At 39.8% G+C, this 24,266-nt stretch overlaps 1 protein-coding gene across 4 annotated transcripts; it reads right to left on the bottom strand.

Moving 5' to 3' along the window:
- Window positions 1-768: 768 nt before the first annotated feature.
- On the bottom strand, window positions 769-24,266 carry clip1a (CAP-GLY domain containing linker protein 1a). 4 transcript variants are annotated; one of them, XM_042488547.1, is made up of 26 exons: window positions 24,017-24,266; window positions 23,081-23,643; window positions 22,049-22,173; window positions 21,727-21,943; window positions 21,438-21,635; window positions 21,211-21,302; window positions 20,887-20,947; window positions 17,617-17,721; window positions 15,432-16,340; window positions 14,605-14,721; window positions 14,268-14,316; window positions 14,062-14,145; window positions 13,789-13,945; window positions 13,424-13,589; window positions 13,025-13,240; window positions 9,277-11,730; window positions 7,469-7,606; window positions 7,261-7,367; window positions 6,987-7,107; window positions 6,821-6,864; window positions 5,970-6,087; window positions 4,581-4,731; window positions 4,056-4,108; window positions 3,371-3,376; window positions 2,684-2,811; window positions 769-1,791 (listed from the first exon to the last, which is right to left on the bottom strand). In XM_042488547.1, the coding sequence occupies exons 1-26, from the start codon at window positions 24,105-24,107 to the stop codon at window positions 1,563-1,565; spliced, it is 6,699 nt and encodes a 2,232-aa protein (XP_042344481.1). In that variant the 5' UTR covers window positions 24,108-24,266; the 3' UTR covers window positions 769-1,562. The 4 variants fall into 4 exon arrangements, with proteins under 4 accessions (XP_042344481.1, XP_042344482.1, XP_042344484.1 ...); XM_042488548.1 differs by lacking the exon at window positions 3,371-3,376; XM_042488550.1 differs by lacking the exon at window positions 9,277-11,730.

Genomic DNA, 24,266 nt, shown 5'->3' with positions numbered 1-24,266 from the left:
TGCCTATACTCAATTATCTCCCCTAAGTTGCCATTTGCAGCATTTGTTACAGATGTGGTGCAAAACTGAAAAAAATGTTAACATTTGAGAATTGAAAAAGAGGTCAAATCTCTCCAGAATACCACATTAAGACCCCAAGACCTTAATGTTATGAACACATGGTACAGGGAGACATTTACTCGAGGAGGTAAAGGTCTAGTGTGTGTGTGTGCAGGTCGCAGCCAGCTGAAACTTCTCCAGTTTGCCAATTTTCCCCCTTAGGTTGGCGAAAGCGTGACCCACCCTACCCTCCCGCTGATTATTCACCCTTTCTAGAGCCGGTGTTTGATTTTTCCTTCAACGCTACTGTAGAAACAACATAGCAGACTCTGTGGAAGAGACTGTAGATTTAAACGGCTCATTCTAAGGTGATGAAAACACAACAATTATTAGCTTCAGGTGATTACAAGTTTTATATTCCATTTTTTCCAATATTTCCCCCTGAATCCTACATGCTGGACCTTTAATCCAATTTAAGACGATGCAGTTACACAGAGAGCATTGCTATAAGCTGAACAGACTTGGAGGTCTACGTGCAGTCTGAAACAAGCCGTCATTCTTTGCTTTATGTCTTCTTGCATGTGTCTCGTCATAAACAAAAACTGTGCCTCGTACTCTCATCTTAACAATCAATACCGAGATCTTTGATTTTTAATTTATACATAAATTTCATTTATTTTTATACAGATATTCAAAACATTTTTAAAGAAATGCCTAAGTATTTCACTGTTTCATACAGAAATGATCTTTTAATTGCAAAGAAACCTTTTGGGAAAGGCCATTTCACTTGAACTGAGGGGGTTACAGTAAGTGTGAAGTGCTTGAAGTTTCACTGCTTCTTCTTTAACAATCATCCATCAGTTGCTCCATGAAGACCATAAAAAAAGTTTCTATTAAAGCCAAACAGCACTGGGTTTCACTGCTCCACTCCAGGCAGGAGTGAGAAAATCTCTCCCCCGTGATCACCCTTCACAAAATTACACACATACTATCAAACCTTTAAAGAGTACATATTATTTCCAGGCATAAAAAAATAAACTATAGCTCACCCATTTTTTGCGCAAACTGATATTTGTTTTTCAATCAAGTAATTTACAGATTCAAATAAACACCTTTCATTATACTATATTATCTTTGTGACTCCCCGGCAAGCTGTGCAAACAATGTTAGGATATTGATAAATTAAATGATCTGAAAAAGATCATCTCTTCTCCCACATTGATACATCCACCTACAACATCTCCTCCCTCACACAAAACCAGAATATCAAACATTTTTTTGCTCCAAAGTCATTTACAATTACAAATACAAATTGTTAACCGCTGTATATTATTTTTCTTAAAGAGATTCGGAGGAGACTGTTGTCCCGTAAGAGCGCTTAAGGACTGGCATGGACAATAACGACGCTTGGCAAAAACAAGCACATGAGATGCACGCATACAAATCGAAACCCCAAAAAGCACAGCGTAATCTAACATGATGTGCAAATATAGTGATTGTGCGAACGAGAGTGATAAAAAGGCTTAAAAGGTCTGGTCATCGTTACAGGAGTCGGTCCAGTGGCCAAAGACCTCACAGATGTCGCAGTAGGGCCGTTCTTCGCCCTTATTGCCGTGGTAGGTGGTGTGTGGAGGGGAGTCGGGCATCTGCATTTGCGTGGGGCAGTCTTCGGTGTCATGGAGATCGAAGCAGTCGCAGATGTCACAGAACAGCCTCGGGGGAGGCTTCTTCTTCGCTGGTTCCTTCTCATGGCTGCAGAGAAAACGAGAGTAGCTCAGTGTGCAATTAAAAGAGTTGTACTGCTACACATTTACTTGAAAGTGCCAGTGTGTAAGATTTAAGGGGATTTAGTGGCATCTAGCAGACAGGACCAGGGGAATAGCCCCAAATACTGGATCCTTTGTATAAGCAGTCTCTCTGCCCCCCTGCCAACCCCCTCTTGATCCATGTATCTCTCTCATGAACCTTGTGAATTTTATTCTTTTTACAATAGGCAGTTTGCATTTTTACCCTTTCTCACGTTTTTTGGAACCCGGAAACTGCACCAAAAAAAAATGCAACTTCTTCTGGGTTTTTTCTGTGGGCTGAATTTCCTACAGAGGTCTTTTGCTCTCTAAGGACCAAGCGATTAAAATCCGCAAGAATGCCAAATAAACAAGTTTCACGTTACAAATCAGAGTTTCTCCTACGCTGATTGGCATGACGAAGACAGGCAACTAGCCCAGCACCTGCTAATGTGTGTTCACTTATTTTCTCTAAAACTATATGATCCAGATGTCCAGGAGGTTTTTACCAGTAAAAACACTGAATAACGCAGTTCAATGTGTTTAAAAAAAACACACATTTTCTTCTTGTCGCTGAGGGTCTACTTACTATGGTAGCTGACACCAAAATGACACGTCAATGGCTCTAGAGCGTTTCTTGGCTGCTGAGAAAACATGGTGGTGTAGCATTACTCGCACCCTACGTAGATATAAATGGCTTATTCTATGGTAACGAAAACACAATTATTCTTAAATTCACATTATTATAAAGTAAAGGAAAATAATTTATTACAGTATATTTAATTTCTGCCAATATATCCCCTTAAATCTTACATACTGAACCTTCAAGTCAGAGATAGTTCACCATGGATGGCACTTACCTGTCATAGTTATCCAGCTCATTTGGATTATTCCCATTGAGAGCAGCAGCTGCCATTTTCTCCAACTTGTCCTTGAGCTCCCCGTTCTTCCTCTGGAGGTCAACGATGACTGAATTCAGGAACTCAATCTGTAAAGGTAATACACAACAGTAGAATCAGTGCTGCCAAATAATAAGCCATTATCCAATACAATATTTATTATATATATATATATATATATATATAAATATGATATAGGGTCTCCCTGTGACATTTTTTAATTGTTTTATGTGCCTTTATCCTATGAAAATACCATAAAAGACACAGAACTACACCGTGCTATAATCCCCAACTAATTAACCTGATCTTTGACTATTGATGGTGAGCTGTCACTGTGAGTTGTTGACCAAAGAAAAATCAGAGCTTGAAATGAGTAACAAAGCAAGTCAGTAAAATACCCGCTTATGATGATTAAAAGTCATTCTTAACAGATCTGGTGTCTGCTAAGCATCTACGATAAATGTAATTTTCTCTAAGAATTTAATCAGAGAGCTTGTTGAATGCTAAACAAACGGGGGAAATCAAGCTTGATGTTTCTTTGGAAGACAGTTTGTAGTGTGTATTACATGATTCAACAAAACATACAAGCCACAGTGACAGTGACGGACAAACATGCACAAGTGAAGCTGATGAAAAACATTAACAAACCGCTGCCTGATGGTGGTGTAGCATTGCCAACATCATAGACAGGGCAGAGGAGTTGGAGTTTAAGAAAGAGAAGGAGAAGGAGAAAAAAAAATTGAGAATCAAATTAAGACCCATCTACTGCCAGACAACATCCAAGTCATCACCAACACAGATAATACAGTATAACATTTTAGAGTTATCGAGGCAGGAAATGAGAGGTGAAGGAGACTGATGACACACGCCATCATCCCACCACCGTGGGCCAAATGCTCTGCTGTTATACTGATCCATTTCTATCAGTGCTGTAAGAGCTCAGATGTTGTCAGAAGTTCATGATGTTTTTAATGAAACTGAAATCAATTTAGACCCATTTCACCTCTGTAAAACATTATACTGTAACAGCGACATGAGTCAACAGTAAACTGTAAAATTCAGAGTCTACTGCTACATCAGAGGCAGTGTTTCTTAGTAAATGTCTGCGTAAGCAGCACAGTCATCTCACAAAAAGCATTCAGTAAGACTGTTTCCGTACGATTGCCCCGAATATGATAAAACTCTAAATGAAACTGAGTAACTGTCACACTAGAGAACTTTATGGGCCAGGGTAAGGAAACATTATTACACTGAATGCATGAATGGCAAAAACCCTCAACCCATCCAGGCATATGATTAGTATTATTTAGGACGAGAGCAAATGTTTACACACCTGACTCTCTGCAGTCTCCTTATCCTCCCTTAGTTGGTCCAAAACTGCATCACCTGTAAACAACAACATTTATACCATAAATGATGTAAATGGAGTCATGAATAATTGTATGGCGATGTATGATTCACACACTATGATTTAGATATTTTTGAGGACCTTTGAGTCCCTCACTGTCTCTGGGGTTTCTGAATGTAAAGATACTGCATGAGCAAGGTCTTGTAGATGTTGAAACTAGAGTGACACAGCCATATAGCGTGTGAAATGTGCAGTATAAGGCTGAATTATTCTTCTGTCACTTTAAGATTTTGGTCTCTCTGCCCATGCTCATCGAGGCTCATCAAGTTTATTTTATTAGGCATCAAGTTTACTTATCATTCATCAAAGTAGAGACTGACCAAGACTATAAAAATTTCTACAACAACTGAGTAATCTTTTTTTCTTTTGGAGGTCATCTCTTAGAGAACTGACCTCAGTGCCTCCAGAAATATTAGCTGTGGTCACGTCACAAGTTAAGCCCAGTCTTACCTGTGGACTTGTTGCCAGTGTCAAGCCCTGCAGCAAGGTCCTTCTCCAGTCTCTGAACACGGTCCTGTAGATTAGCCTTGTCCCGCTCCAAGGCCTGAATTGTACCCTGCAGTGTCTTAACTGAGGCACTTTCCCCACGCAGCGCAGCCAGCTGTGAAGAAAACAACCCATGCTTTTCAATAATGAAAAAGATGTTGAGAGGTTAGGTACAAACTGATACAGTACAGAGTCATCCAAAACTCTTTATCCATCCGTTTCCCTGTTATGTGACCGGTGCAAAGAAGCAGAGGGCTCTTGAACACATCTTTTCTGACTTTGTCCTCAATAACACTGTTATTGGTGTGAAACATTTCAGTGGTTCTCCAGGCTCTATGGAAGGGATGTTTCCCCCTGACTCAGAACTGGCACTCTTTGGATCTGAGGAGCAATTGGCATTGATGCTTGGACAGAAAGCTGCCAAGAAGATGAGTCTAACCAGCTGGAAATCTTGTCCACCCCCTGCTTTCAGAAACCACTCAAATAAATTATCATAATCACAGAAATGGAAAGGGCACAGCTCTACAACACTCAAGCATACCATTGATTTGTGGGCAGATGGGGTCCATTCTTAGACTATCTCAGATTCTTTTTCTTTTCTTTTTCTTTCCTTACTTCCTTCTTTCTTTTTATAGTCTAATTGCCTAAAATTGATTTTATGTTTCCTGTATATAAAACAAAACATTTAAAAGTAAAATATATTAGAAAGAAAGAAAGAAAGAAAGAAAAAAAGAAATTCTGTGTCTTAGATCAAATATTACTCTTTACTGTAATAATATTATGCCATGTCAAGTGAGCTCACTTATGAAAAACAATACATTATCAATTATCATAATCAGTTATTTAATTTGGGAATTTATCAACAAGTGTTTATGTTTTATGAGAATAAAGGCATAATAGCTCTCATGAGCATGCAAAAAAAATGTGTCACTGGGTTGGCACAGGCCGCAGGGTTTTTTTTCACACTCTTCAGTGTTGCGCTTTTAAGTCAGACTCTTGTAGGGTCATTTGCATGCTCACTCAAAATGAAAGTGGAACAACATATTTGACCCAAATGTTACATCTGTTGACTCTGAAATGCAAGAAATCTCATAGCAAGGTCCAAGCTTCTTAAGTCTAACGGCTGTGAAAAGGAAATGAGGAGGCATGACACACAGCAAAGGGCCACAGATCGGAATCGAAGCCAAGCTGCTGCGAAGGCCTCAGACTATATGGGGCACACACTCTTCCAGGTGAGCCAGAGGACACCCCACACACTCTAAAATATTGCTTGAATTCATTTTGTGCAAGCTCAACAGTTCTGTCAATACACAGATGACAATATCAGACTTTCACCATGCATCAGATTCTCACCTCACTCTTGAGGTTTTCCACCTGCTGGTCCTTTTCTGACATTAAGGCACTGTTTTTGTGGATGGACTGTTGAAGGGCAGCCTTCTCCTTGTCAAACTGCTCTTTCAAGGCGCTCTCACTATCAAATAAATAATATCAATTAAATCAAAGAGGTACAGTACACAATCACTACAGGCAGAGAAAAAATGGCCCCAAAACTCTAAAAAAAAAATGGGTCTTATCACATTTCCAACATGGAATTTTAACTTTTTATCTGAGATTTTGGGTCAAAAAAGATATTTCACAAATTTGAAGAGCCATTTTCTCTGGCAGCTGTTTGGTCAAAATATCTGGTGTACTTGTAAAAAAATTTAAGATTGCAAATAAAGAAAACATCAAAAACTAATGTATATTACTGTCATCACATTAAATGTAAAATAAAGTGGAAGAGGCGGACGGCAATGGCAAAAAAAACCCAACAAAAAACATGCAAGGTCAGAAGTGAAAGCGCATGAAAATGTTGAGCGAGTGAGATGGGACGGTAGGTTAAATTACCTTTTGTATAAAAACCTAGGCTGTTAATGTAAGTGAATCTTCTTGCATATATGTGATTAATGTATTTGTACTACTAAATGATGATGACCAACATCACATAGTTTTAATGGTGTGAAGTACCTGAAGGCATTATTTGGCAGGCTTTAAAGGAAATGAACAGTATCACATACCATTTCTTTATTAATAAATGCACTGCATATTAGCAAATGCCACACAGGTGAAAGCATTTGTATCTATCTTTATAGGCTTTCAACATGTTGTTGAATTTGCAGACATCTGAGAATCTGCCTGAATCACAAAATGATGCCTTTTCTTACCTTTGCTTCAACTGTTTTTTGAGTTTTGCATGCTCGTCCTTGAGCTAACAAAGCAAAAACATAGTTAAAATCCAATGATGGTCAGCAGATTAATAGTTGAAAAACAACATTTCTGATGCTTGTTGGTTTATGATTTTTTTTAAAATGAAGATTTAAAGTGTTGTACCTTCACAAGATCACTCTGCCCTTTGTGATTGTTATCCAGCTCCTGAGTCAGCTTGTTGTTCTCCTCTTGAAGTGTGTGTACGGACTGCGTCTTCATAGAAACTGCTTCTTTGAGCTCCTCACTGAAAAAAATACATAATCTTAAAAGATCTGACATATCATGTAGACAACATGAAAGTTTGGAGAAGCTCTTTCTCCCATGTCTCTTGTTTTACTTAATTAAAATAATACTTTATTTTTGGTTCCCCAGCATCCAAAACTGAGGACATACTCACATTTCCTTGCACAGATTCTCAGTCCTCTGGGTTTCTATGCTAAGCAGCTCTTTGGAAACATTCAAATCTTCTTGGTACTTGGAATTATTTTCCTCCAAAGCTTTCAGCTAAAAACATGATAATACATTTATTTATTTGCTGAAATTGCAGCTATAATACACATACAGCATAGCAAAGATTTTCCGTAATTCACATTTGCATCTTTCACCTGTTTCTCCATCTTCTGCTTGGTGCTCTGGAGCTCTTCCAGCAAAGACCGGGCTTCGTTCTTCTCCTGCATCAGACTGTTTTTCTCTTTCGTCAGCTGTTCCAGAGCCTCAGCAGTCTTGCCAGAGGCCTCTGTCGCCTAAACGGTGCATGAGCAGGACATTTACTAAGAATGGTTTCAAATTAAGAGTAGCAAATACTTGGTTGACATCAACGCCTAATGACCTCAACCAGCTGGAATAAGTAATTTGCAGGTCATTTGATGGAGCTATTCATGATGCAACATTTGAACTCCACCAATGATTTTAATATTATCTATTAAATTAATGCATGCTTCATCAGTTATCTAACTGAATTACTGATTTAGAATCAGTTATTCAAATCTCAGTTCATTGCAATTTGGACTGCATTCTTGTCGAGAATTAACACATAAATTCATATGTTGGAGGACAATAATTAGTATCTACTCTAACAACTCTACAACCTGTGGCCTCAGAACGGATACTAACACCCCATTAATTTATGAAACAAATTAAATAAGGACAGAAAAAGTTTAAGGGGTATTCTTACTTTAAACACAGCCTGAAATACTTTTTTTCCCTGTTTACACCAGTGCACTAGTACATGTAAATTTATAAATGACATGCACCAAAATGTTTTACCTGCACCCAATTAATTTTTACCACACCATCTGGTGTATTTGTCTTTTCTCAGCATGTTCGCCACAGCCAGAGCAGACCGGTAGAAATCCTGTATCGACCGCTAAGGCATTTTCCTTTGGAGGATTACACTGAAAATTTTGGCAAACCTCCAAAGGAAAACATTTAATATGTAAGAGTTTAAAAATAAGGACATCTTTTAATGTGTTAACTTATTTAACATATGTTTTATAATAAATTATTGCTAAAATGAATCTCTCTTTCTATTTTGGCCACTGGCACAAACAGCTGGCACAAACAGCATGAATGGATGCGTATCAAAATCCAGGCTACTGTTGTTTGACTGCACTGTTTTGCACAGTGCTGCTGTCACACTGCTCTGCACCATTATCAGTAACAAATTTGTCCTTCACTGTGTGAGAAAATTAAAACGGACATGTGGTGCGAGAGTGCGTGAAAAGTGTCAACTGCATAAGTCTTATGTCAATGCGTGAGAGTTGGCAGCCCTGCACGACATATTTTCTGTACCAAGTTACTTGAACCAGTGCATGTAGAGCTGAGAATCATGTGCACAGCTCAAATCTTACTTGCGCTATTATGCAAATGCACATGGTATTTCAAGCCCTGTTTTAAGTAAGTTGTCCCTCTATTAGCCCTGAGAGTGACATTATATCAAAATATTTCTTTTTGTTCTTCATACTTTTTGTGTAATTCTGCTCAGAGATTTTGCAAGCCCCATAAACTTACAGATCCGACCGAATAACATACTAAAGCAGGTTATTGGGGCTAAATTTCTAAAAATGATATGTTGATGAATCTATCAGTAAGTACATCTGTCAACATCTGTTATACAATCAAGTCAAAAATGGCACACCATCAGATGGTGAGCATGATAAAGATCACCTTAGACCCATAGAATCATGTAACCCAGAAGAATTTCGCCTTATGTTAGATCACGTTATAAGCCCACAGGCAAAGGCTGGGAGCTAGGGGTAATTTACAGCGGTTAGTAAATGGAAGATGAAAGTTAGACACGAAAATAAAAGGAAAGGGGAAGGAAAACAAACCAGCAAGCATGCAGTGAGAAGGTGACATAGCTCCAGCCACTCTACGGTTTGTGTGACAGTGATTACTACTGGAGGAGGAATACCTCAAGCTGCTTAGAAATGGCATTTTTTAGTTGGGACTGCAGCTGCGTGACTTGCTTGGTGGCTTCATCTCTCTCGACCAGCAGGGCATCCTTCTGAGCTGTTAGGCTGGACATGTTGGAGGAAATCTCCTCTTTTACAACAGCAGAAGCAGACGCCTCCGCGACAGCATTCGTGTATTGCTTTTCTAAAAGTTCTTTATCGTTTTGCAGGCCCTTGACATCAGCCTCGAGTTGTTTCTGACTAGCTTGCATCTTTGCTATCTCTCCAAGAAGTCTTGACTGTTCTGCAAGCCAGTTTTCTTGGCTTGTGTTGAGAGAAGAAACGTTCTGCTCCAATTTACACTGTCCAGCTAAAAGATCTTCCTTCTCTGTGGTCAGGGTGGTCATCTGTTTGCCTATCTCCTCAAGCTTAGACAATAGCTGCTTTTTATCTTCTGTCAGCTGACTGGTTTCTTGCTCCCGCTGCTTCAATTGCACTTTCAGAGCTTCCATATCTTTCATAAAAGACTTCTTTTGCTCATCAGTGTTCTTAAGATTAGAGGAAATGTCTTTATTTTCTTGTGTAACTTTGGACAACATTTTCTGGAGCTCCTCAATTTGTTTGGAGAGACTATCCTTGTCAGATATGGCTTTCTTCCGTTCACTGGACTCAGCCTGTAGCTGGGTCTCCAGAAGATGCCTGGCCCCTGACACTGACTCAGTCTGACATTTCAACTCCTGGATTTCTTGAAGCAGACCCTGGTTTTCTTTCTGCAAGGACTGTGCTCTGCTGTCTGCTTCAGTCTGCAACGACTGCAGACGCTGACAATCTTTTTTAAGGTTATCAACCTGTTGAACAAGTTCTGAATTAGCCTCCTCTAAATCCCTTTTTACTTTACTGTGCTCTTCAACAAGTTCATTTTTGGCCTTTTTGAGAATTTCAAAATCAGAGTTGAGTTTCTGCAGCTCGTTTTGTAGGTCAGCTTTTTCTCGTTTCAAAGAGGTCATCTCCGCCTCAACTTTTTCTTTTTGCCGTTTGGTTTCCTCGATCATTGCTGTTAAATCAGACTTTTCTTCAATAAAGACGTCATTAGCTCTGGAGTAACTATCCAACTGGTCCTTAATTGTTCGGATGTCACTAGCTAGCTTATCGCGCTCAAGAGAAATTGCATTATTCTCAGATACAGCTTTTGTGAGCTTCTCCTCTAATTCACCCTTCTCCCCTTCCAAACGCTCATAATCCATTTTCTGCTGCTCTAATGCTGAATCCAGGCTCATCTTTTCTTTTCTTACAACATGTAGAGCCATCTCATTTTCACAATTCTGAAGGCGAAATGCTTCCTTCTCATGCTCAAAGGATGATAATGCTTGCTTAAATTTATCATTGGACTTTGACAGTTGTTGTGTTGAAACCTGAAGCTTCTCCTTTAATTCCTCTATCTCTTTGAGGAGCTCTTCCTTCTCATTACAGACTTTTCTTTGGACTGCAAGTAAGTCTTCTTTCTCCTGCAGAAGGTGAAGTCTCTCAGAATCAGTCACCTGACTGCTCGTCTTGAACTCTTCCAACATCTGGGTCAGGCTCATTTTGCAGGCTTTAAGTTCCTCACATTCTCGGACAGAGCTCTCCAAGTCTTTCTTGGTAACACTGAGCTTATTTTGGAGCTCCTCCTTCTCTGTCTCAAGGCCCTTTTTATCTAACACAGCAGCACTAATCTCAGAAGACATTTCCACCTTCTCATTTGTCAGTGTTTCTGTGAGAGCCTGCAGCTGGGTGTTCTTCATTGTAAGATCTTCTTTTTCCAAATTCAGGGATTTAAGTTTTGCCTGCAGTTCAGCGTTTTTAGCATCAAGAGATTTTTTGGCATTTCTAGCAGAATCTCTTTCTAAAATCAGATTGTCCTTCTCACTTGTGAACTTCGACCTGCTTTCACTGAAGTCGTCTTCAAGGCGGTTCTTCTCTTTGCAGACATTTTCAAAATCCTCATGTAGTTGCTTCTTTTTAGCCTCAATTTGCTGGATGTCCTGCTGATACTTTAAAAGCAAGTCATTCTTCTCTGTATTTTGTTTTTGAAACTCCTCAATTTGGGCCTGTTGTTCATTTTTAGCATACTTCAGGCTTTGGTTTTCAGTCTGAACCTCCTGAAGAAGATTTTTAAGCTTCTCCAACTCCTTCTCCAATGAAATCTTCTCTTCATCTGAGCTCTTGTTGTTGGCGAGTAGTTCCTCTTGGTGTTTTGAAAGCTTATCTCTGTTTATTTGGAGTTCTTCATGCTGGACTGACAGCTCCCGGTGAATATTCTCAAGGGCAGAGAGCTTAGTCTGCACATCTGAAAGCTGTTTCTTCAATTTGCCTTTCTCATCCTTAATATTCTCATTTTCTTTACCCACATTTTCCAGATCTAGACTCTGCTTTTCCAGTTTTTTGGACAAATTTTCAACATCATGCTTGGAGGAGTCAAGCCCAGCAGAAAGACACTGGGAAAATAAAAGTTGAAAGAAAAAAAGGAGGGGGATATATATATATATATATATGTATGTATACAGGGAAAAGTAAGATGAATCCAAAAATAAACCAAGCAGATATGGACATAAGTGATATGCAATTGGAAAGGTTAAGCTGCAGAAGCATCAAAAATGGCAAAAGATCACACCACAGCTTTCACCACAATGGTTTTGAATAATATAAGATGAAACATTTTCACTTTGGCCCATCCATACTTTTAATATGTGTAATTAAATTGATGCCTACAAAGTTGACTGGCATGTAAACAAAGAGTGGCTGCCAGCTGCCAGAGTGCATTACTATGATCACTGGCAGCGTCTTAGACAGCCCTTATTTGATTACTTACAGATATCTGTATTGCACGAGTATTTTCTATGTGTATTATTGTATACTGGATTTTTTTCATTAATAAAAAAAGCAGAAAACATATACTGTATAAGCCAATGTTATCAATGAATGTTTTCCATAATGCATATGTGGACACAAAAGTTAGTTGGTTTTTCTTTTTAAAGTGAAAATGTTCTTCTTGAATGAAATATCAGGATAATAAATAATGCTAGCAGGGGTACAGAGCAAAAGCTGTTAATGTTATGTGAAAGAAAATTTTAATCAATAGCTATTCAGTAGGTTAACGAAAGCTAGTGATTCAATTTCAACTCAACTTGAATCCTACTAAGTGCATAAAATATCAATTTTGCAGCCACAGCACACAAGGTTAAATCTTATTTTTACAATAACTTATTTGGCTTTTCATAAATACATTATAGACAAAATACATTATAGACAATGTAATCCGATGTACCCCTGCAAGCATATAGCCCATGGCATCCTCCAGTAAAAAGATGAATATTAAAAAGAAGATGTTAGCCTTTATGTTGTGGTGGAAATGAGCAACAAATCACAAAAAAATCTGTTTGGAGGTAATTAAGAGTGAAAATGTAATAAATGATATGATAATAAATATTAATCACTGAAAAATTAAGACAAAAATTCTTACATAGCTACATATTGTCTCCCATAACTTAGTTGTAAAGGGTATGTAAGGTCATGTTCTTCACATTTAACTGGTTTGGGGGACAGCTTTTGTCAATTTTTCATTTACAAAAAAGGACAGGGACATTTTTCCTAATGATTTTCACTGATTAAACATTAGCAAAATCAATAATACATTAAAGTACCTGTGTACATGAAACAACTTCCTGGTAGAAAAAAGTAAAACCCATTAATTTAACCAATGTGTCGATACCTTTCCAGGTCTGTTCTTACCTGAGCCTGTTCCTTGAATGGCTGCAGCTCAGATACCAACTTCTCCAGCTCCTGGGTTTTGTCCCTGGAGGAGGAGAGCTCCTGTGCCAACTTGTCAGCCTGACTTTGCAGCACCTCAAGTTCCTTTGCATGGAGCTCTGAGGCCTCAGACAGGGATTTTTCTTGTGAGGCCTTCAGCTCCACAACCTGGGTCTCACCTTGTTTGACTGTCTTCTCCTGGAAAACAGGAAATGAGAGAGACAATAACTACTCACATTAAAGCGCCTATGTACTTGTTCTGTACTCCCAATGTGTAGTTGGCCGAGTATTACACATTTTAATGTCTATAATACTATTTCTAAGCCTTATCTGACATTTAATACTCTAACGCATTTTTTCTGATTGTCCAAATATACTAACCAAGTTAGAAATCGTCTCCTGAAGGCTACTTATTTCAGACTGATGTGTATCTCTGGTCTCTTTCAGCTCCTGCTCTTTGCGGGACTGTTCCTGCTTGAGTTGTTCATTTGAGTGTTCCACCTTCTCCTTCTCCTCTGATAGTTGACTCTGTAACTCCTCAAGCCTCCTGAGTGATGACAAAAAAGTGGAAATTTGAGGAGGATGTTCAGTGACAGGTTAGATCATTTAAATATACACTGATTACAGCAAGACGTGTACTTTAACACATCATTGGAAATAGAGTATCCACTTCTGACATTATTGGTATAATATGTTTTGTGGTATAATGAAGTAATACCGGAGCAGAGAATAATGAATTGTGGTACCTTTCTTTCTGCATGAGATCTTCATTCATTTTGGTCAGCTGTGCCGAACTGTCACCAGATGTCTTCATCATGTCTGAAATATCATTTTTCAGCTTGCACTTGTCCTTTGAAAGCTGCTCAAGTTTTTCATCTGCGGCCTTCAGCTTCCTCTCTAGTCCTGAGTAAAGACAACAGAAATTTGTTCGGATCTTCTGAGGTTAGAATTCAATCAAACGCAAAAAATTAATTAATTAATTAATTAGTAAACTTATTACAATACACTGATGTTCGCACCTGCAAGTTGACTTCGTAGAGACTCTGATTCGGTGGTGAGAGATGTGCACTGCTCTTCCTTCTGACTGAGCTTCTCAAGAGTTTCTGTAAAAATAAAGTGGTACGGTTTAGATTCTTAAAGCCTTTGAAAACTGAAACAGGCATAGCAGTAGCAGGAGAAAAAAAATACCTGACGAACCGAACCTTTGAAATTGCTTGTCATTTACCTTGCATAGTGTTTGAGGATTTTGTCATCTCTTCAGCCAACTTTTGTTTCTGTGGGGAAAAAAATTGAATCAAAGTTTTATGTATGATTTTTTAGCAAAAGAAAAAACTTGAATCAGGTTTAACCATGTGATAAACCCATAATTTGGAGGAGCCAATATTTTGGCTTATATAAGCTCATTGCAGATAGCAGTGTACATGTTAGCCAATCAGTACCAAGACACTGCAGTAGAGAAATGCCAGACGTGATAAAGGTAGTTTGTTCGTCAATCCTATTCTTTCAATCACAATGCAAAAAAGGTACTGAATCAACATTCAAAATAAAACCATGAGCCTCACCAGGCCTTCCAAGTCCTGTTTCAAGGCATCCTTCTCCTGCTGCACAGTGGCCAGACTCTGCTGTAAAGAGACAACTTCCTGCTTTTGGCCCTCCAACTGTGAGGTCAATTCACTAACCTATAGCACAAGTTAAATAAAAATTACAAAGGCTAAAGCAAACAGAAAGAAAATAAATACAAAGAAATACATCATAACAAAAACATTAAAGTTGGGCTGCAGGACTTTTTCATATTATTTAACATCTGTTACATTCAAGCCCTTGCCAAATGAGTTCACACAATGCTGATTAAGTCGCCAAGGGAAGGTTCTCTGTATTTCGCCATATACCAGAGTTGAGGTATTTGGTGTCTGTGGCAATTTTCCCAAGCAAGCGAATCATAGGTGATGTGTTTTACATCAACCAGTTAGAGCTACAAGGGCAGACAAAGGGAAAACACTGTTGTGATGGAGCAGTATCTTGGAGAACGGTGGAAAGTCCTTACAAGCATCCAAGAGAAGTTTCTAAAGTGGATGCTAGAGGAAAAATAGAAACTGTGTTAAGAGGAAGGATTCAAGTCATAAACGGTCATTCCTGGGGGTGGGGGAGATGCTGCAAGCTTTCCTGCAGGCATACATTATAAACATGCATCGACAGTGTTTGGCAAGATCTCTCACTGTCAGAGGGGAGAGAAAAAAGTCCTGCACTCCAGCTTTAACAAAATATGACTGACAATCCTCCGGATATGTCACATTGACTTAACAGAAGAATTAAGGACACAGCTTTGTTCAAACATGAGACACACTGAAAATGAAACATTAAAATGGTCAGGAGGTGAATAAGAACCCACCTTGGCACCCTGGTCGTCCCCTTGGCTCTGAATCACTTCTAACTGACTCTTTAGGGTCACAAGCTCCTGGTTACCTTGTGCTACTTGGCTGCGCAGAGCCACGATTTCTGACATCTTCTCTTTGGTTTCTCTGTCCTTGTCTTGGGCCTGTTGTACCACTGTTGCTTCTTTCTCCTCGAGTTCCTTCACCCTAACTTCTGCTGCATGTAGTTTTCCGAGAACATCCTCCATCTCCACAAGGTGCTGCTCTTCTGTTTTATCGACGCTGGCTCGAAGTGACTCCTCCAGTCGCTCCTTGTCCTCAGTCAAAGTCGACACCTGTGCCTTCAGTGTCTGCGTCTCCCGAGTCCAAGCTGCAACATCAGCCTCATGTTTGGTTCCAGCCTCCTCTACAGCCAACTTGTGCTCCATCTTCAGCCTCTCTAGTGCACTTTTGGTTTCAATAAGTTCTTCCGTCTGGGCACCTGCACCCTTGCTGAATGACACCTTCAGCTCCTCCATGGCTTGCTGGTGAGAGGCAACAGCAGACTCCAACTTGGCACGCCACTGTTCAATAGTGTCAGCATTCTCCTTTTCAGCCTGGCTTAAGCGCATCTGCAACTGCTCGTTGTCACCAGAGAGCCTTACAGACGCAGCCTGAAGCTGGGCAACTGCCTCACTGTGGGTCTTTTCTTCAGCTTCAAGCTTATCCTTGTACTTTGCCAGCTCCTCTTGCTGCTTAGCTTCTTGGGCAGCCAACTGATCCCTCAAAGAGTTAATCTCATCCAGAAGAGGAGAAAGAGTAGTGTTTGAGTCCTCAGAGCCCTGCTGGATACCAAGACGCAGCTGCAGGTCAGCTACCTCTCTTGTTCGTAGTGAAAGGTCCCTCTCCAGGTCCATAATACGGGATCTTTCAGACACAGTTGCAACCTTTAAAAGGAGAAATCTTACATTCAAAGATGTTTCCTGATCTGGCATACTGAGGCACTATGTGCTAACAAAAGTGAGTTAATTACTTAATCATACTTTACTGTTATTGAACAAATGGAAACCTACAAGACAGCACTTGGTAATAGTATAGTTCAATTTGCTTACTACATGAGGAGGGTATGAATAACATTGATCCTAAAACCAAGGTCTCATACTGACCTCTAGTGGCTAAAAACGGTATGATCAAAATAATGGAAGTGAACACTGAAAGCATGTATGGAGCTATAGCTGTGTGTAACATATTTTCCACCATCCATAACACTAACACTTTAAATTGCTCAATCAACATTATTATTGACCTCGTGATTTAGGAGAGGCATAAAAAACTATTTGGGAGCATTGGCCATTATTTTATGTTAATCCAGCTATATTCCAAATATATTGTTTATTCTACAGTTCTCAAACATGCATCCTCTTTTGCTGTTTAAAATAATTGTCAGTATAGAAACCTAAACTCTGGAACTATAGAAATATATTTTTCCCCGATACCCCATATGATTATACTACCTTAAGGGAGCACAGGGATGCAAAGTTTGGGAGGTGGAGCAAGTTTTAGACTAGAAGAACGCAGGGACACCAAAAAAGCAGGACAAATGGATGCTGGGAAGGACTGAGGAAGTAGGACATAGGATAACCGAGAAAATGATTAGCTGGGACAAAGGAGAAGTTTGTCTGTCTGGTTAAGCAGTGATACAATTTAAGCAAGAGTGAGTTCAAGTTGGATGACTTACTGTAAATTAGTACAAGTAAAAGAGCCATCACCCAGGACAGCTGAAAGATGCATGTGGTTATTTGTTTTTGACCTTTATATCAGAAATTGATATTTTTCAAAGTGAGAGAATTTTGATTGAGTCAATTCAAATGTGAGGGAACACTTAAAAAATGTTTCCAAAACTGTCTGCAGCTAATGCCACAAATTGTGTTTTAAAAATCTAACTTCACACTGGATGAACTGCTTTGAGCATTTAAGTTTTTTTTCCTATTTTAAACCTAATATATGCAGTTACTTTTTATTTGTATGCTTTAAAATCAGGAGTCTTATTTTTCTTATGGAAATCCTGAAAAATGTATTTTTGGGGTTCAATACTAGCCCATACAAAGCAAAGCTCCAGTTACTGCCCAGCACCTCTCTGTACCCCTTGCAAATTTTTTGGCCACTCTCCCCGGCACAGGCCCTCGTTTCCAACGCAGCACACTGCAGAGCAGAATTCATTACCCTAGTGTCTTCTAACTCTCTTTGGAGTTTCTCAGCTTTGGTCTTTTCAAAGAGTAGGCTCTGTTCAAGCTCCTTAATGTGGGCATGCTCCAGTCTGGTCTGCGTCTGTTAGTAAACAAGGGGGAGAGGAAGAGAACACACCAGTGCCACCATCACATGCTAGCCCAACGCAGACAGAGAGGGAGGGAGACAGGAGAGAGGATGGAGGGGTTTTGGACAATGACAATGTTCATGGTGACTGTGATTATGTGTGTGTGTGTGTGTGTGTGTGTGTGTGTGTGTGTGTGTGTGTGTGTGTGTGTGTGTGTGTGTCTTGAATGTTTAAGGGATTGGGGAGAGGATATTGGGTGGGGTTGGGAAGTGATGGATGAGTGGAAATGGGAAGAACACCCCATGCAGAACTTTCAGGCTGTGCCATAAACAGCTGCTCAAAGGGAATTTTGTGAAAGAATGGTGGGAAATACAAAACAAGCGACAAGAGATGGGGGCCATGTGTTATGGATGTGCAGGATGAGTATGTTGATGAAGGCAGTTTATAAGTAACCATGCAAAATTGACACCTGGTGAACAAAGCACATTGATTGTTATGATACAGAGAAAATTTGATAATGTGTATCAAGCCAGCAAATAAATTAAGTAAAATGACTTCACCACATTGTGGAGAGATAGCAGCGACGTTTGTTTTCGGATCTCTATACTTGAATGCATTATAATATACAGAACATATCTAATGTTGACATATTGATTTAAAAATTCAGAGCCAATGTAAAAACATATTTATGCATGTATTGTATTTAAACCTAAACCAACATTGTAGTTTGATTGAGTACAGGTAACCTCATAAAGCTTGAAGCATAATCAATAACCACACTGCTTTCTCTCTTTGGTGATGAGGCCATTGTCCACAATGTATATAATAAGTAAGAAACCACCAGTTATCAGACCACCATGTGCAGGATTTGTGACCAACTTAACAGAAATTAATCAGTGACACAAGAGCTGTTGGGATCAAGAAACACAAAGGATTCCCATTTGACTTCTTACTACTGTGTGCTATGAATAAAGGCTTTATGGCAACTTGCTGAAGCATTTCCTGGCATAACTTTGTGCTTCTTATCTAGCGTGTTACCATGTGTATGTTAACTTAAAGTTTCATTTTAAAAAGGGGAATAACACCAATTTTACTTGTTGTGCCAGCAGCGTATCCTGGGACATACATTAGGTCTTCCATGGACACAGTCTGACAAAATGACGTCATCTCGCAGGATATGTGAAATGACCACAACCTCTAAACATCACATCATTTTGTTGTGGCAACTAGAGTGTTGAAATTATATGTGGCAGCACGGTTGAGTTTAGGCACCAAAACTGCTTGGATAGGTTTAGAAAAAAAGATTGCTTTTGGTTGAATTATGTTTGTCACGTAGAGGACAGAAGGACAATGAACTAAGTTTGTCACGTAATGTGACGCAACGAAGCAAAGGACGTAAAGTTTAGAAAAGTCGACACTGACTTTTAGCTTCACATACAAAATGAAAAGCGGTCTCCTGTATTTCTTTGACCCATCAACCCCCCCAACCTTCTCTCTACTCTCAGACTTTCTCACTCTTTGGACTGCCTATGTGGTCATAACGTGAACCACCACCCATTACATAATGAACCAGGGAATAATGTCTATTTACTTTCCATTGGCATTGTGAACAGTATGTGATTTCACCACCATATGTGCCACTACCACATAATGCAGTGTTACGAGGTCATGGTCATTTCAGGAATTTCTGTGAGACCAGGCTGCAAATGAACTGTCATGCTTGATTAACTGACATACATGGATGTGATTATGAAACTATTATAATTACATATTATAGACATTTCCTGGGTACTCTGAATGTATAGGTTTTCATATATGCACCCACTGATCATTGTCTGTGTAGTCGGGAGAACTTTATATAGACTAGCACAAATACTTGTGAATGAAAATTACATTTGAAGTCTTAATCTGAGTGTTATTCCCCTTTAGTTGCAGTGGGCAAACTGAATTCAGGTCTGTGACTGGGCAGTGGAATGACAAGGGAGCATCTCCAGTGGTTCCATGCTGAGCACTGGACCAACATGAAAGACGAGGAAGAGAAGGAAGAAGAAGCAATAACACATCACATCACTGAACAGGGAGGCACCAAGGGTTATAGCACAACATTAGTACACCTTCAACAGCTTGAAGTCAACAAAGCGTTTTTGAGTTTGGCCTATTAGGAGTGTTTGTTTTTTGTTGATGTCTTTCAAGCTGCATGCAAGTTTTTAATATATCCACAGCTGTGAGTAAGTAATAAACTGTTAGTATACACGTTTAAAAAGAAGATAAAGGGATATTCTAACCCTGTAGCCCTGAATTTAAACATCTATTTTGAGCTTGGATGCCTTCAGGAGTAACTGAGATGGTCCCCTGTGTAGCACTGTGGAATAAATGACAAATCCTTTAATCAGATATGAACACAAATACCAGTGGGCCCCACTACTCTGCATATCATAACTTAGGAAGAGAACATGACTCATTGAAGAAGAGGACAAGGAATAATCAGAGCCTACTGCATTAAATTACTGTATAACAATATATGAAGGAAAATGAAAGATGCAGGCCCTTTTGGAACAATACCCCTAGCTTTGAATTAACCAGGGCCATACAATTACTCATTTCTATATATAATGTATAAATATAACAAATTCATCTCACAAGGCTAATCCCTATAGTCTACAGCAGCATCAGCATGTCTTCTGTTTAGTAACCACATGGATTTTGGGCCTGGGTATGTATTTGTTTCTGGTTTAGGTAAAGTCTGGCCTTGTCATCAAAGACAGAGCCTTCCTGCACCACAGTATCAAACTGTTAACGCACACACGCCTACTGAGACGGCAGAGTGGGTTGTTTCTACTGCTATAGTGCAAGATAATGCAAATGCTCAGTCTGCATTGTACACTGTACAGTATACAAAATGAATTAAATCAATTTGAAAAAAACAAAACAAAACAAAAAACACTTAATTGTAATCGATATAGAGCAAGGTTTATAAGAACTGAAATCCAAATTTAGACCCAAAATTTGGATTTTAACTCAGTGGGACCAATACTGAATTAAACATCCACTTTTGTATACAAAAAGGAATGCCTGGTTTGCAGTCTGACTCAATACCTTTACATTGATGATTGTTTTGTTTTTCAAACATAGAGTCAATAAAATGTGTTAACTGTAGTGGATCTGTGTTTTGCATTTACCTCCAGGTCTCCTTTGGTAATGCAAGCTTCCTCTACACGGAACTGAAGGTCCTCCACTTTCCTATTCAACAGAAAGAAATAATCTTGCTTGAGATTTCATGTTTTATGCTTTAACATATAAATAATCAACAAGGTAAAGCCAACTTAGGCACAGATCCTTCCTCAGAACTGTATAAGACTGTATTGTAATAGTATAACTGCATTATGATCTTAGCTGCCATTTTCTCTTTCAAGACACTGACCCCATAAAGTAAAAACAATAAATACTGACATATTGTAATGGGTGACTAGTCTTTGGCTAGTCATACCTCTGGGAATCCTTACCTACGCTCCTCCTCCAGCTGATTCAGCAGCTCAACTTTGTCTTTGTCTGCAGCTTCTACCAAGGCACGTAACTGATCCATCTTGGCCTCCATCTTCAACAGAAAGGTTAATATTAGACAAATAAAATAATCAGTGTAGATAATGAGGTGACTCGAATTTGCAGAGTAATTTAGGATCAACAGGAAGTTCATACAGAGTGGTATTACTGAACCAGTGGGTGAACTGACCTGCTCTTGATCATCCCTGAGCAGGCTAATTTCTTGTTCCATCTCTCCAACATGGCCAGTGGCCTTAGCAACCTCAGCTCTCTCCATGTCCCGCTCAGCCATAAGCTGCTCGATATGCTGCTGCTTCTCCTTCAGCGCCTCCTGTAGGGCTGTTGTTCCTGAAATCTTACGATTATACCGTGATGATGTCTCTGTTAGCTATGGAGAGACAGAATATAAACAAGGTCAGACTGGTGTGTAAATACAGTAATTAAAAAACCAGATGAAACTGAGTGTGTCCATGTCCCACCAGGCCTGTGCGGCTGGGCTTGGCGCTGACAGAGGATGCCACAGAGCTCATGGTACTGATGGAGGAGGCACTAGGGCTTCGCTTTAGCCCTGATGGTGTGGCCACTACTTTCCGAACTGTTGTTTTTGCTTTGGCTGGCGTTGTGGAGGGGAAGCCGATGCGTGTGACTTTGTGCACTGGAGCAAATAAGCCATACTTGGGTTGGCACTGAAAATATCTGGGGAAACACAATGGAATACAGTCATGATAATGGCAGTCATGGTATACATGTGGTTAATAACAACTTTTCTTTCAGTTGTTTGCAGATCCAGCAATTTTGTACCTTGTGCCTGCCACTGCTCCGTCATTTTTTCCTAAGGGCTCGTCCAACTCCACACCGCACCACTCCCCTTTGGCAAAATCTGTTTCTCCAAGAAAACGTACCACTCCAGCCTTTGTACCACCAACCTGAGAAGAAAACACCAAACATTAGCCAACATTTAATCTCCTCAAAAGATAAGAGAGGCCTAAAGAGTAATCAGCTTTGCCTGGTAATAAACCCCGAGTGAGATAATTCCATCAAAGCAACAGAAACAAATATGTACCAGCTTTGAACAGAATGAGGCCAAACTGTCAATATATAACACCAAAAATTTAAAAACTTTGTCATGAATTTTTAAGAGCCCAGAGTTTAAAAAGATGTCATGCCCCACTTGTGGGGCATTTTTCAAACATATTAGATTCAAACTCTGTGAGAACAGAATACCAGCTAGCTGGCACACATGTGATGTCTCACACCGACAACTACAGAAAATCAATGATGATACCTCACGTTAACGTAATCCACAGAAGATTACTGTAACAAATAACAAGTACAAACAACAAAGTTCCATAACTTTTCAACTCTTTCAATGATTTTTACTAATTTCATGACTTTTCATGGCCTGGAAAATGTGACTGTGAAATTCCAGGTTTTCCATGACTGTGGGAATCCTGCATATTGAAAAAGAGGAGGTTTCTGATATGACTTTTTCGGGCTGTCAGCCCAAATCTTTGTTTTATGCACATCTAGATATATCCTGATTGATTTTAGAAAATCTGAAAACACATAAAATGCTATTTCTGCAAATCACATCAAAACCACAGATAGAGATTTCAAATGTGTATCAAATTATATTTCTACAGATGCTTATCAGTCAAGTCAAACTGGATGTTTTTTGGGTCACTTGCAAAGACACACAAAGACAAATAGTTTAAATCCAGTGTGATGGACGTGCAGATTTGCCTGCAGTCTAAAAGTAGAATTGGTCGTTTCCTAGAATATCGAGGGAAGAAAAGATATCTTTATTCTCTTAGATAATGTAACAAACTTTACCAATACTCTGTCACCCATCTTCAGCTCCCTTTCGCCCTTCTTGACTGATCCAGTCTCAGAGAGGTTGGACACAGATTCACTGTTTGTGCGTGCGAGGTTGGAGGATGGTGTAGCTGGTGTAGCTGGTGTAGTGGCGGAGGCCTTCTTGGCTGCTGTGGTAGTTGAGGGTAATGTTGATTTTGAGGCGGGTGTATGTGAGGCCACGCTGCCAACCGAAGGAGTGGGTGATGCAGCACGAGACGGGGGCGCCGTCTGAGTTCCATTAGCCTCGCCCTCTGTGCGAGATAACTTCGATGGGCGGGTAAATATTCCTCGCAGGGGTTCACACTGGAAGTAGCGTACCCCTGCCACCGACCCATCATTCTTCCCAATGGGCTCATCTAGAACAATCCCTGCCCACTGTCCCGGGGCAAACTGTGCCTCTCCCAGAAACTGTATGTAGCCTGGCTTATTCCCGTTCACCCATACTCGCTCCCCAATCTGGAAGTTCTCCCCAGCACTCTGGTCGTCTCCTCCACTGGCACTTGCAGCTGATTTGTCGGCTGTTGCAGCTTTAGCTCCCACTGAGAAATAAGGAGAAAGAAAGAGAACAGTCTGTCTTAAAAATCCATTCATTGATTTAACGTGTGAAAAAGACAAATGTCACAAACGCTGCGCAAAACGTTGCAATGTCATTCTGAATATACAATGGAATCTTTCCTCTGTTTTAACGCACTTACTCACATAAGGCTCAGCATAAAACAGGTCTTCCAAAAATAATGGAGGAAGTGTAACTCAACGTTTTACATAATGTCACATTCACACGCTTTGTTTGAATGGAGAAAGGCTCAAAATCATTTTGCAGCACCAGTACAAATAAAACATATACAAGAAAAAATATTGCACTGCCACATGTTCACCACAAGTTTAAGAAGCTGCACATGGGAAGAGTCTTACCTGAGCTGGGATTGGTCTTGGGAGCTGCTGTCCCAGGTGGCCTCGCTATCTTGCTGGGCCCTTTGATCCCGCTGGGCTTGGCTGTGCTCATGTTTCCTCCTGTGATCTGTTAGGCCCACAAGGCTTGTGTCCGTCAGTGGGTACAGACTGACCCGAGACCATCCAAACAACAGGTTGCAGCTCTGCAGCAGCAAAGTCTTTCTCTCCTCACCAAAATCAATTAAACAAAAAATAAAAATAAAAAACAAAC

The sequence above is a fragment of the Plectropomus leopardus genome, chromosome 6 (assembly GCF_008729295.1).
Source record: "Plectropomus leopardus isolate mb chromosome 6, YSFRI_Pleo_2.0, whole genome shotgun sequence".
In the NCBI taxonomy this organism is placed as follows: Eukaryota; Metazoa; Chordata; class Actinopteri; order Perciformes; family Serranidae; genus Plectropomus; species Plectropomus leopardus.
Note: the sequence above shows the minus strand (reverse complement) of the source record. Positions and strands in the feature narration are given on the sequence as shown.